This window comes from Mytilus edulis, chromosome 10 (genome assembly GCF_963676685.1).
Source record: "Mytilus edulis chromosome 10, xbMytEdul2.2, whole genome shotgun sequence".
In the NCBI taxonomy this organism is placed as follows: Eukaryota; Metazoa; Mollusca; class Bivalvia; order Mytilida; family Mytilidae; genus Mytilus; species Mytilus edulis.
The window spans coordinates 81,640,928-81,653,985 of NC_092353.1; the positions used below are offsets into that span (position 1 = coordinate 81,640,928).

General features: G+C 30.6%; 1 protein-coding gene across 3 annotated transcripts in view; it reads left to right on the forward strand.

Moving 5' to 3' along the window:
• Positions 1-13,058, forward strand: part of LOC139492025 (1-acyl-sn-glycerol-3-phosphate acyltransferase gamma-like) — a 57,458-nt gene that overhangs the window by 22,120 nt on the left and 22,280 nt on the right. For all 3 annotated transcript variants that reach the window (XM_071280076.1, XM_071280075.1, XM_071280077.1), the window contains exon 6: positions 10,088-10,190. In XM_071280076.1, the coding sequence (XP_071136177.1) occupies positions 10,088-10,190 (103 nt within the window). The remainder of the gene's footprint in view (positions 1-10,087; positions 10,191-13,058) is intronic.

Consider the following 13,058-nt stretch of genomic DNA (forward strand, 5'->3'; position numbering starts at 1 on the left):
CTTTCTTACCAGCAGCTACTCTTTTTGGGTCTTTTTGTTTGGGTTTTTTAAATACTTCTATTTGTTCAGGATTTTCATTCATCATTTTTTATGTCATTTTTTTCATCTTTTTTTTTTTGGAAGTCGAGCGAAGCAAGTGGTTCGATATGTCTTGCTGTTGTTAATATTGCAGTAAAAGGAGCAAGATACATTCCATATCTATAGTACAGTTCACAACATGTATTAGTTAAAGCATTATTGATAAAAGGATCTTCCTCTAAGTCTTGTATCAAAATTGGTGGATTAACAACTTTGAAAAACTTTGATACACCCATAACATATAAATTTATAAAAGAGTTTCCTAATGTCTTGGTCATACTAGCTCCCAATCTTGCTTCATATTTACAGTATAGTTTGTTTATTTGTTCTGTTGTCATTTTATCAATATCTGACAGTTGTAATTCTTTACCCAGATATTGTTTACTACTCCCACCAGCAACAACAGCTGATAATCTTTCGCGTTTTTTTTCTTGAAGGGAACCGTTCACTCCGCTCGCTTCATCATCAATATTTATGTTTTCCACAATTTGCTCACTTAATAATTCTTCAGCATTCATTTTATACGTTTCAAAAAACGGATATAATTTATTTTTAACTTTAAAAAAATTAAATACAGCATATCCAACCAATGATAAGACTGCAGTGTTTGTTGCAATTGTTAGTATTTCCAACAGCATTGCTTTTTTTATTGCTTATTTTTGGTTAAATTACTTAAGCATTATTTTGCTTATTTTGGTTAAATTACTTAAGAATTACTTATTTTGGTTAAATTACTTAAGAATTACTTAAGCATTACTTAAGCATTACTTAAGCATTACTTAAGCATTACTTGAGAATTGCTAAAAAAAAATCAATTAAGTAACCAATAATCAGTAGGTTGATCTGTCTTTAATATTAATTTACGATGTTTCTTTTTTTTAAGTTCTTCCTTTATTCTTTGTCTTTCTTCCAAAGTAGGAATAACATCATTTTCTCTTAGACAATTATCAAAACTATCTCTATCTTTTGTGTAAAACATACATAACCATTTTGTTTGTTCTCTTAAATCTTTTAAAACAGAGTTGTATCTCTGTGAAATGACCCACACTGATTGTTCCGCATGTCTTCCTGAAAATGCAAGCTCGGACAACATATCTTTTTTCTTTGTTAGTTCTTTTGTTGCACTGCAGTCATCAATGATATATAATGTTGAATGACCAGCATATTTTTTAAAGAACATTCTTAATAGTTCTTGTAGCTTCTCTTCTTCATAAAGGGAACCGTTCGCTTCTCTCACTTCAACAATAGGATTAACAATTATTAAATTTTTTGTTTTTGGTTTTCTAACATCACCAATCCATTCACGATTTTTGTATGCTTTGTTCCATTGGATGGTTGGACAAAGTATGACTATATATTTGAACACTTCACTATATTCTCCTTCTAATAAATCAAGAACAAACTCTGTTTTTCCACATCCTGTTTGTCCACATATAATAGCACAATGGGGATATTTTGGTAATTCATAAAGGGAATCGGAGTGTATCTCTTCCATTTTTAAAGGGGAACCGTTCGCTTACTAGTAATTAACTTCTTTAAATCTTCCATCTTCAAAATTAATTTGTGCATCTTGTATAACAAACAGATAAACATTTATTAATTTATTTGCTCCTGCTGTTTTTGTTATTTGGATAGTAATACCTTCAGAAGCATTTTCAATTCTTCTACCTGAACCGTGTAACGAATTGTCATCTGTTGAACGTAAATCTAACCATAATGCATAATTAGTTGTAAGATATTTTTCTAATGTTGTATAGGATAAATTTAAATCCTTTAAAACTTCTTCTGTTGTTTTATTTCTTTTTGAATTTAAAGCAAAGAATTTATTTATTTCATCCCATTGTTGATATGCTTTCATTCCTTGACTGTATAGTTGATTTGGAACACCTTCTATTGTCATTTCTACTTTTGTTATGTTAGGATTATAATAAGTTTCGGTACTTGTTCTTTCAGGATCTTCGAACAACATTAGAATTCCTTTCATACTTCTAGCTGGAACATTTAAATTTATATTCCACAATGTATCAGATTTGTTTTTGGTTATTTTTCTATGTCTTAGTATTCTATCGTACAAAATAACCATCTTACCATTAACTTGTTGTCTTATCTGTCTTGCTAATTCTGCATCAGTAACCATATCAAATTCTAAACAAATGTTTTTGATTGTATAACTTGCAGATGTATCTGTTGATTTAATAACATTGCTATAATTATTAAATGTAAGTTCATATTCAAGTCTATCACCAAGACCTGCTTGATAAAAAGGCATATGAGTTTCTAATAGTTCAAAATCAAGTGGGATACAAAATCTTGCACCATATGCAGTTGCAATTGCTTCATCGCCTGTGTTTGATGCTTTATCATCCGCGCCAACTCTGTGTTTTAACATGTTTGTTTCACCAATACCTTGGTATGCCATATTTAAACGTTCAGATGTAGATTTCCATAAATCAACATAACAATGATAAATATCACTATCATCAATTGACATAATTTCATTTCCACTTATACGAATTGTTGTTTTTTTAACTATTGCTCTTCCTATGTTTTGATATATAGTTGCATTGTCGTCTGTAGATGTGAGTTCTATTTCAAATGCCAATCTGGTTGTTCCAGGAACAATAACATCATTATTGCTTAGATTGGGGAATCTCACTAATAGCTGTTGATTTTGATCAATAGTTGAAGGATTATTTGTTATTGATACACTTTGACGAATACCTTTCACACCACGAGGTTCTCTTATTTTTCTGTAAGGATTTAATTTGTTTCCGTATGCCGACATTTTTAAGGATTAAATTTGTTATAAAAATAATTCAATTACCACTGATACTAGAGTATTGATACATGTATAATTATTAGTCATACTAATAAAACTTATTAAATCTCCAGCCTTAACTTCAAAAGGTGTATGAAAGTTATTAAAACCGTGTGTGACACCATTATCCAAACTCATTTTGTAACTAGTTGACTTATCATTAACAATCATCTTAATGGCTATAATATCTGTGCTTGTTCTTAAACTTACTAAACTAATACCCAATATTTGTCCTGGAAAGTTCATTACATAATAACCACCACCAACACCAAAATTAAACTTTTTATTTCCATGTATTGGACCATCAATTCCAGCATATATACTTATTATTTTTCTGTCTGGTTTATTTTTAATATTACCAACTATATTTTCAACATTTAAAACTCTGATGCTTAGGGCAGCGACACTCCGATGTAAATCTTTATCCTTAGTATCCATTGTTTGAAGCTCACTCTTCATATTTAATATTTCTTTTTCTACGTTTTTTTTTTTAACACCAAGTATGCTCATTTTATTAAATAAATTATATAACTTCTAAAACACAATTAATTGGTAAATGATTAATTATCTTGTTATTATTTTCATCTCTTATTTCTAATTTCAATTCTGTTATAACATCATTTACTAAACACTTATATTCCGGATGCTCAAATCTCGCTGTTATAACTTCACCAAACTCTTTATTCTCGACTGGAATAACAGCCAATAATGTACTTGGCTTACCATCAAGATAATTATGAGAAGTGCTAACTTGTTCCAAATGGATATATAATGATTTATGGATAGCAAAATCCACAAATTTGTTTCCATAATGTAATTCATCAGGTTCGAATTTACGTTTATTATTAAACCCTAACATATTTCCCAAACCCTTACTTATCTTTAACTCAGTAGTAGTGTTTAATGAAGCGATACCATTTGCTTCATTTACGGATAATACAATATTTTCTTTTTGAAATTCATCCACTATTTGTTGAAAACTATAATAACCATTCATAATCCTTTGTTGTTCCTCTCCGGTTTTTGTAATAAACCCATGATAAACATTATACCAACCTATACTGTATCTTATAAATTTCAAACCAATACGTTTATTTCCATTTCTGTTATTTATGTATTGTTCTAAGTTTATTGTATTATCAATATTTGAAATAGTATGAAACATTTTTAATATAAAAAAATGATAACAAAAGAATTTAAATATAATCCTAATGTTTCATATAATCCAGGTATTAAATATTCTGAAAAAGATCATCAATTAAAAACAAATCTTGTAAATCAAACAATATTTGTAAATCAAAAAGAGAACTTTAAAACAGCTTTTCCTGATTTATTTCAAAACTATCAAAACCCATCAATACACACTAACGAACCATGGAATACATGGATTCATTCTTCATTTGATTGGTGGCAATGTCAATTAAACTTTGCAGTATGGTGTGCAAGTACAGGATGTGGGATTTCTTATAATGATCATATACAAAATACTTCAAATCTTACAAAGTCTTTTTATATGTTTCATTTATATTATTGTATTGCAAGAATTTTAAAAGAACTTAAATCACCTTTACCAACAGATTCTTCTTTCTGTTATTATAAGAACTCATATGACAAAGCTGTATATCAAAAATTATGTGATGAATTTAATATTTCTCCAAATACAGATTGGAGACAAAAACTAGAAACATCATGTCAAGGATTAGGAAGTTTTGAAGAATATTATAAACCAGAAGGGGAATATAGACAAAAACATAGAAGTAAAGGACCATTTTTTAGTATTCATGATACTATTAAACATGAAAAAGATATAAGCATGGCTTGGACTACTTTTATTTTAGATAATGGTAATGGTTTTACACGAGCAGGTATTGAACGTATTAATGAAAGTATTAAAATTTATGTATGGGCTTTGTTAGGTGCACAATCTCAAACAAAAACAGAAATTTTAAAAGTAGGAACAGGATTTGATGCACAAAAACAATTCTTAGCAAATGTACAAGATGTTATTAATAGTCCTATTGATTTACCCACTCAGATATCAAATTATCAAAATGTTTTAAAATACGCAAGAAGTAAAGTTGATTATGCTTATGGACTTGGTTTATATATGTCTCCCAGTGATATGGTTTTACAAATTGGAAGTATTGTTGGTTATAATAATAAAATTATAATTGCAACAGAAAATCAAACACTCGGTTTAAATGATGATTTAAATAATAAAAATTTTGATCATGTTGATTTTAAACCAAAAGAACCTGTAAAACCACAAGAACCTATAAAACATGAAAAGCCTAAAGAACCAAAAATAGATCCAATAAAAAAAATTGAACATGAAGATCATGAAGATAATAAACAAGCAATAATATTTGTAAGTATTGTAATAGGATTTACAGCACTTTATTTTTTCAAATAATCTCTAGCAGCAGTAAACAATAAACTAACAACTAAAATAAGCAATGCCCATAAGTTGTTTGCAAACCAATTTACTACGTCTTTTGTTGCAGTTAATAACCAAGATAAAATAGAACCTATAATACCTGGTAATGCAGCTGCTAATTTTCCTGCAAGAAAAGATAATAGTTTTCCAAGATTTTTTAATTGTTTTTTTATCCAGTCTTGTACACCACCTTTTGATGGAGGAGAAGGAGAAGGAGCAGGAGAACCAGTAAATGCCTCAACAATAACACCAATAATCATTCCAAAAGCAGTTAAAACACTAACTATTGTTATTCCTTGTTCTCTGAATAATGTTCTTATTCTTTCACCTAATGTTTTATCTTCGTTTAACATTTTATGTATTGTTTGTTTAAATCTGTTCACTTGACTACGTAGTTTCTCTTTATTAATATTAATTACTTCTAGTCTTGCACTTCTCTCAGATTCTAACTCTCTTATTCGACTACTTATTCTATCTATTTGAAATTCATCATTGTCTTCTTTAGCTTGTTCTAATTTGGCATTTTCTTTTGCTAAGTCTTTATTTGTTTCATTCAGTTTTGTTAATTCATTTGCAATCTCTTCTTTTACTGATGTCATTGCACTGATTATACCATCCATCTCTCTTTTTGTCATATATGTTTGTGTTTCTTCATTTATGTAAGATGTTCCTTGTTCAATAAATGAAGTTTCTATTTCTTTCACATGTGTTTCTTCATTACTTGCTATTTCTAATAATTCTTGTCCTTCTTGTTGTGTAGATATTTCTTGTAATGGAATTTCTATATTATCGAGTTCACGAATTGGTGCTTTTATCTTTTTTTGAAAATCTTGAAACACTGATCTACCTTCTTTTAAATAATCAGATATTTTATAATCATCTACACCTAAAATATCCCTGACAAAATTAACACCGTATTCTTTTTGAAGAGTGCTAAATTTATAAAACTTTAATACTCCTTTTTTTAAATATGTTAATGCAATATTATTACCTTTTTCATCTTTTACATATAATATTTGGTTTCCTTTATAATCTTCTCTAACTAAAAAACCTATTTCACTACGTGTTGTTTCACCATTTTTTTTATAAAATTGTTTAATCATTTTTTTTATAGTTTCTTTTTTACGAATTTTAGATTCATCTTCTGATAAATATCTTGTTTTTTCAAATTCATTATTTATATAATTTTGAAACTCTTCATCATCATCATTATCCATTAATGGTGTTTTTTCTTCATCATCATAATCATCATCATCATAATCATCTATTTTAAACTCATAACCCCCTTCTGCCATTTTTAATTAAATAAAATAAAAATGCCATTTTTAATTAACCAAATATTTCTGTTAATAAACAATAAAAACTACCTGTAAATATTAATTTTTCTACTAACAAAAAGATATTTGAATATTTAAATTCATTATCAACCATTATTTGTAGATTTTCTATAATTTTATCTTTTTGTTTTTTTGTAAGTCCATTTATTTTCGCTTGACGCTCTTCTTCTTCATCTGAAGAATCTTCTTGTTCTAAAATATATTGAATTGTTTTTTTAGCGCATTTCGATTTTTCAGTTTCCATTTATTTAATAAAAAAATCACCCTGTGTCTAAAAAATCGATTCATAGTTTGGTGGATTTTCCCTAAGGGGAATAGAAGAAATTATAACTTTATTTATAAAAATTATAGATTTTCCATTTTTTTTTTTATTTCGTTTCTTACTCTATTTTCTGTTTCTTCTATAAGTTTTTTTCTTTCATCTTCTCCTAAAGTAGTTAAACTTTTTCCTTTTAGGAAATTTTCCATTTTTCCTTTTTGGGAATTTTTTTTCATTTCATTTAATTTTTCTTGCTCTTCTAAAATAAGTTTAAATTCTTCTTCACTTATTTTGTTGTCAGTTAAAGACCTAGAAATTAAATCTTTAATACTATTTAATTTACATTCTGCTAAAGTTTTTATTTCGTAATGTTTTTTAGCTTTTAAAGTAAGCTTTCTTCTTATTAATTTTATTACACCACCAATACTTCCGCATGCGACTGCTGTAATTTGTAAAGGTAATAAAATAGGAATAGCAACACCTATACCTGCAGAAATAACTGATGCTGAAATTAAAGTTGTATCTATTCCATCTGTAAAGTTTACTCCTCTTTTATATTTTTTATATAAAGAATTTCTTTTGTCTCTTTCAATTTTTAAAGAATTTTCTATTTCCGAAATTTTTTGTAATCTATAGTTTTGTCCATCTTCTATAGGTAATTCTGGATATAAATCAGGAGCTGTAGGTTGTTTCATTTTTAAAAGTAAAAATTGATTTTTTTTTTTTTTCTCTTAAATCCCACAGAATTTTTTCTCTGCCTGTTATCCCGGTTTTTTTTTGGGAGTAAGAAAATTTGGTGTTTTTTGGGGTGTTTTTTTGCTTTTTTTTTTTTTTTTTTTTTTTTTTTTACTTTTTTTTTTTATGAAAATTTAGGGCTCTTTAACTTGAAATAAGGGTAATTTTTTGGGGGTCAAATTTTTTTTTTTGGAGGGGGGGCGCTGGAGTCGTTCAAGTACTATACTACTCCCCTTAGGGGAAAAAATGAGTTTTATAAAAAACCCCAGGATTAAGGTTTTGGTGTGCTCTTTACAAAAAAATTTTTTTATTTTTTTTATGGGGGGTATAAATACAAAGTGTGTTTTTTTTTCTTCTTAATTTTGAAGTTAAAAATCACACAAAAATGTTGGTAAAATTTTTATTTTGGATGTAAAAAGGGTTTTTTTTCTTAAAAATGGGGGGTCAAAAATTGAAGATAATTTTTTTTTTTTTGTGGGGGGGCTAAAGGAGTGGTATATTGTGTTTCACCTCAACTATAGTTTTTTATATTGTATGATTCTCTGTAAACTTGTATTTAGTTTTTTTTAGAGAATAAAGTATCTATCTATCTGTCTAATAAAGCATTATCAATATATATGATGTACTAGCTACTGGGCGGCTGGTGACACAGCTGTTTTTCCTTTGTTCAAATGAAATAATAACATACACATGATAAGAATCAAGGTAGAATGAACAAAACTTTATGAACTCCATACTCAGAAATCAAGGATAAGGAGAGTCAATAGAGTAAGCTTCTTCTGATATTCTGCTTTGCATACATCACTGCCTTGAAAATCCACATGTAATTCGAATGTTCATAATGAGAAACCTACACAATCAACTCATTGATCAGACAAGTAATCTGCTTAAGGATGTCTGCTACTCTGCTTAAATAATAATAAGCTCTGTTACTGACTGCCATAAATTGAAAGTTTACGAATAATGGAACTAAAAAAGCTGAAAAAATTGAAGGATCTGATTCTCTCTAGTTTTTAATACATTTAACATTGGCACTTGTTTTTCTGTTGTTAAAAACTATGAAAAAATAACATGTAAAATTCTCAAAAATGGCTATTTTGAACTACCGGTATGTGTTATATGATTCAATAATGATTGAATTGTGAAATGAAATGGCAAAATTTGTATTAACATGACACTGATAAAACTGTAAATATCGTCAATCCAATTTCCCATTGGAACTCCTTTTACAACTAAAACTGTACCACTTTTACTATGAAGTTTTGAAAATAATTATATCCTAGAATGGAATTTTATATGCACCATTTTTTTTTTTAAAGGTCTAAATATAGCATGTATAGGGCTGTGCAGCATATTTTCCATATTTATATGCCCGGAACTTCTAAGAGTTTAAACTTACACTAAAATTCTGTACTACCCCTACCTTGACTTAAAGTTTCCCACAGATTTCAATATGACTGATTTGCATATGTGTATTTACGGGTAACATTCCCAAGTTATGTATGTCTCTACAGGATGAAACATAGAGATCATAACTGGGAACCAGTACGTAAACAAATTTAATTATCTATGAATATTATATATCTCCCCAAAAGAGGTGTGGTTTGAGAAACAGCTTTATTTACAAAGGGCAACCTGTAGTACCATTAAAAATTCCTGCTAACCCATACTTTTCTTTTCATAATTTCATTTTCTTTTTTGAAAGTATTTCGTTTCCTTAAATTTGAAAGAAAATTATGCAAATGTTTAATGAAGACAAATCTGGAGAATCCCCCACCCCCACCCCCAAATTTTATTTTAAATGGCTTAATTTCAAAAGTTCTGACGTACCCCTTTATTTTTTCTGTTTTTTTAGTCTCAGAACTCCTTTAAAGCAATGCCTCTATTCACAGCATACTTAGAAATGGTTTATATATAGATTTATGTAAATAGACCATTAGTTAACAACAATTCTTACCAACCAACTACATTCTGTACTAGACCTAGTACAAGATTAGGGATTTCTAATGAATATGATCACCCTCCCCTCTCAATGAATAATTGTATTATGATTGTTCTTGAGAAACTGAAAGGGAGAGCAACTGGTGTATAACTGTATATACACTAAAAACTCAATAAATGTATGAGGAGGTACGGTACAGTGACGGATCCAGAAATTTTCATAAGTGGAGGCCCGCTGACTACCTAAGAGGGGGCCCGCTCTAGTCAGGCTTCAGTGATTCCCTTTAAAATCAACCAAATTTTTTGGGATTCCTGAGCCCCTTTCCTCTTAAATCTGCCTCTGAAGAAGAGGGAGATTGCGATAGTTGAGGTAATAGTAAATATTTTATGAACAAGGATTTTACCCACGCAAATCCTAATCATCCATAACATTACATATTCCAACATTTTTTTATAAATACATATTTTTGTTTTATTTACAGTAAATGCTGTGTATGACTGTACTATAGAATTTAAAGGTGATGTTGAGCCATCATTGATGAATGTATTAAGAGGGAAGAAAATTATTGGACATATGAGAATAAGGTAAGCTTGGTGAGAATAAGGTAAGCCTGACTGGAACAATGGGTACCATTAAAAAGAAATTCAAATTAGGCTTATCTCCAAATTGATGTTTTGTCATTTGGATTTGTTCATACCAAGTTTTGGAAGATGAGATATTTTAAGTTTATCATTAAGAATGATTCCTCAACATCTTACAACCAAAAGACTTAGATTTTCTACATTTTTGAGTCCTATGATTTTTAGAAGGGGTGGGGGCACTGCAATAAAAAATCTGAGAAATGTACAAAAAATAGATTTGTTGGTTATAAGGAATGGGGAGAGGGTCCTATTTTTAGCTCACCTGGCCCGAAGGGCCAAGTGAGCTTTTCCCATCACTTTGCGTCCGGCGTCCTGTGTCGTCGTCGTCCGTCATCGTTAACTTTTACAAAAATCTTCTCCTCTGAAACTGCTGAGCCAAATTAAACCAAACTTGGCCACAATCATCATTGGGGTATCTAGTTTAAAAAATGTGTGGCGTGACCCTGCCTACCAACCAAGATGGCCACCATGGCTAAAAATAGAACATAGGGGTAAAATGCAGTTTTTGGCTTATAACTCAAAAACCAAAGCATTTAGAGCAAATCTGACAGGGGTAAACTTGTTTATCAGGTCAAGATCTATCTGCCCTGAAATTTTCAGATGAATCAGACAACCCGTTGTTGGGTTGCTCCCCCTGAATATGTAATTTTAAGGAAATTTTGCTGTTTTTGGTTATTATCTTGAATATTATTATAGATAAAGATAAACTGTAAACAGCAAAAATGTTCAGCAAAGTAAGATTTACAAATAAGTCAACATGACCGAAATGGTCAATTGACCCCTTTAGGAGTTATTGCCCTTTATAGTCAATTTTTAACCATTTTTCGTAAATCTTAGTAATCTTTTACAAAAAACTTCTCCTCTGAAACTACTGGGCCAAATTAATCCAGACTTGGCCACAATCATCATTGGGGTATCTAGTTTAAAAAAGTGTCCGGTGACCCGGCCAACTAGCCAAGATGGCCGCCACGCCTAAAAATAGAACATAGGGGTAAAATGCAGTTTTTGGCTTATAACTCAAAAACCAAAGCATTTAGAGCAAATCTGACGTGGGTAAAAAAATTTATCGGGTCAAGATCTATCTGCCCTGAAATTTTCAAATGAATCAGACAACCTGTTGTTGGGTTGCTGCCTCTGAATTAGTAATTTTAAGGAAATTTTGCTGTTTTTGGTTATTATGTTGAATATTATTATAGATAGAGATAAACTGTAAACAGCAATAATGTACAGCAAAGTAAGACCTAAAAAGAAGTCAACATGACCAAAATGGTCAATTGACCCCTAAGGAGTTTATTGCCCTTTATATAGCCATTTTTTTTTAACAATTTTCACAAAATTTGTAAAATTTTACTAACATTTTCCACTGTAACTACTGGGTCAAGTTCATTATAGATAGAGATAATTGTAAGCAGCAAGAATGTTCAGTAAAGTAAGATCTACAAACACATCACCATCACCAAACCACAATTTTGTCTTGAATCCATCTGTGTCCTTTGTTTAGTATTCACATAGACCAAGGTGAGCGACACAGGCTCTTTAGAGCCTCTAGTTTAGCTCACCTGGCGTCCGTCATCATCTGTCCGTCGTCAATAACTTTTACAAAAATCTTTTCCTCTGAAACTATTGGGTCAAATTTAACCAAACTTGACCACAATCATCATTGGGGTATTTAGTTTATAAAATGTGTCCGGTGACCTGGCCAACCAACCAAGATAGCCACCATGTCTAAAAATAGAACTAAGGGGTAAAATGCAGTTTTTGGCTTATAACTCAAAAACCAAAGCATTTAGAGCACATCTCACATGGGGTAAAATTGTTATCAGGTCAAGATCTATCTGCCCTGAAATTTTCAGATGAATCAGACAACCCGTTATTAGGTTGCTGCACTTGAATTGGTAATTTTAAGGAAATTTTGCCATTTTTAGCTCACCTGGCCCGAAGGGCCAAGTGAGCTTTTCCCATCACTTTGCGTCCGTCATCGTCCGTCGTCCGTCGTCGTTAACTTTTACAAAAATCTTCTCCTCTGAAACTGCTGGGCCAAATTGAACCAAACTTGGCCACAATCATCATTGGGGTATCTAGTTTAAAAAAATGTGTGGCGTGACCCGGTCAACCAACCAAGATGGCCGCCACGGCTAAAAATAGAACATAGGGGTAAAATGCAGTTTTTGGCTTATAACTCAAAAACCAAAGCATTTAGAGGAAATCTGACATGGGGTAAATATGTTTATCAGGTCAAGATCTATCTGCCCTGAAATTTTCAGATGAATCGGTCAACCCGTTGTTGGGTTGCTGCCCCTGAATTGGTCATTTTGAGGAAATTTTGCTGTTTTGGGTTATTATCTTGAATATTATTATAGATAGAGATAAACTGTAAACAGCAATAATGTTCGGCAAAGTTAGATTTACAAATAAGTCAACATGACCGAAATGGTCAGTTGACCCCTTTAGGAGTTATTGCCCTTTATAGTCAATTTTTAACCATTTTTCATAAATATAAGTAATCTTTTACAAAAATCTTCTCCTCTGAAATACTGGGCCAAATTATTCCAAACTTGGCCACAATCATCTTTGGGGTATCTAGTTTAAAAAATGTGTGGCGTGACCCGGTCAACCAACCAAGATGGCCGCCACGGCTAAAAATAGAACATAGGGGTAAAATGCAGTTTTTGGCTTATAACTCAAAAACCAAAGCATTTAGAGGAAATCTGATGGGGTGAAAATGTTTATCAGGTCAAGATCTATCTGCCCTGAAATTTTCAGATGAATCGGTCAACCTGTTGTTGGGTTGCTGCCCCTGAATTGGTAATT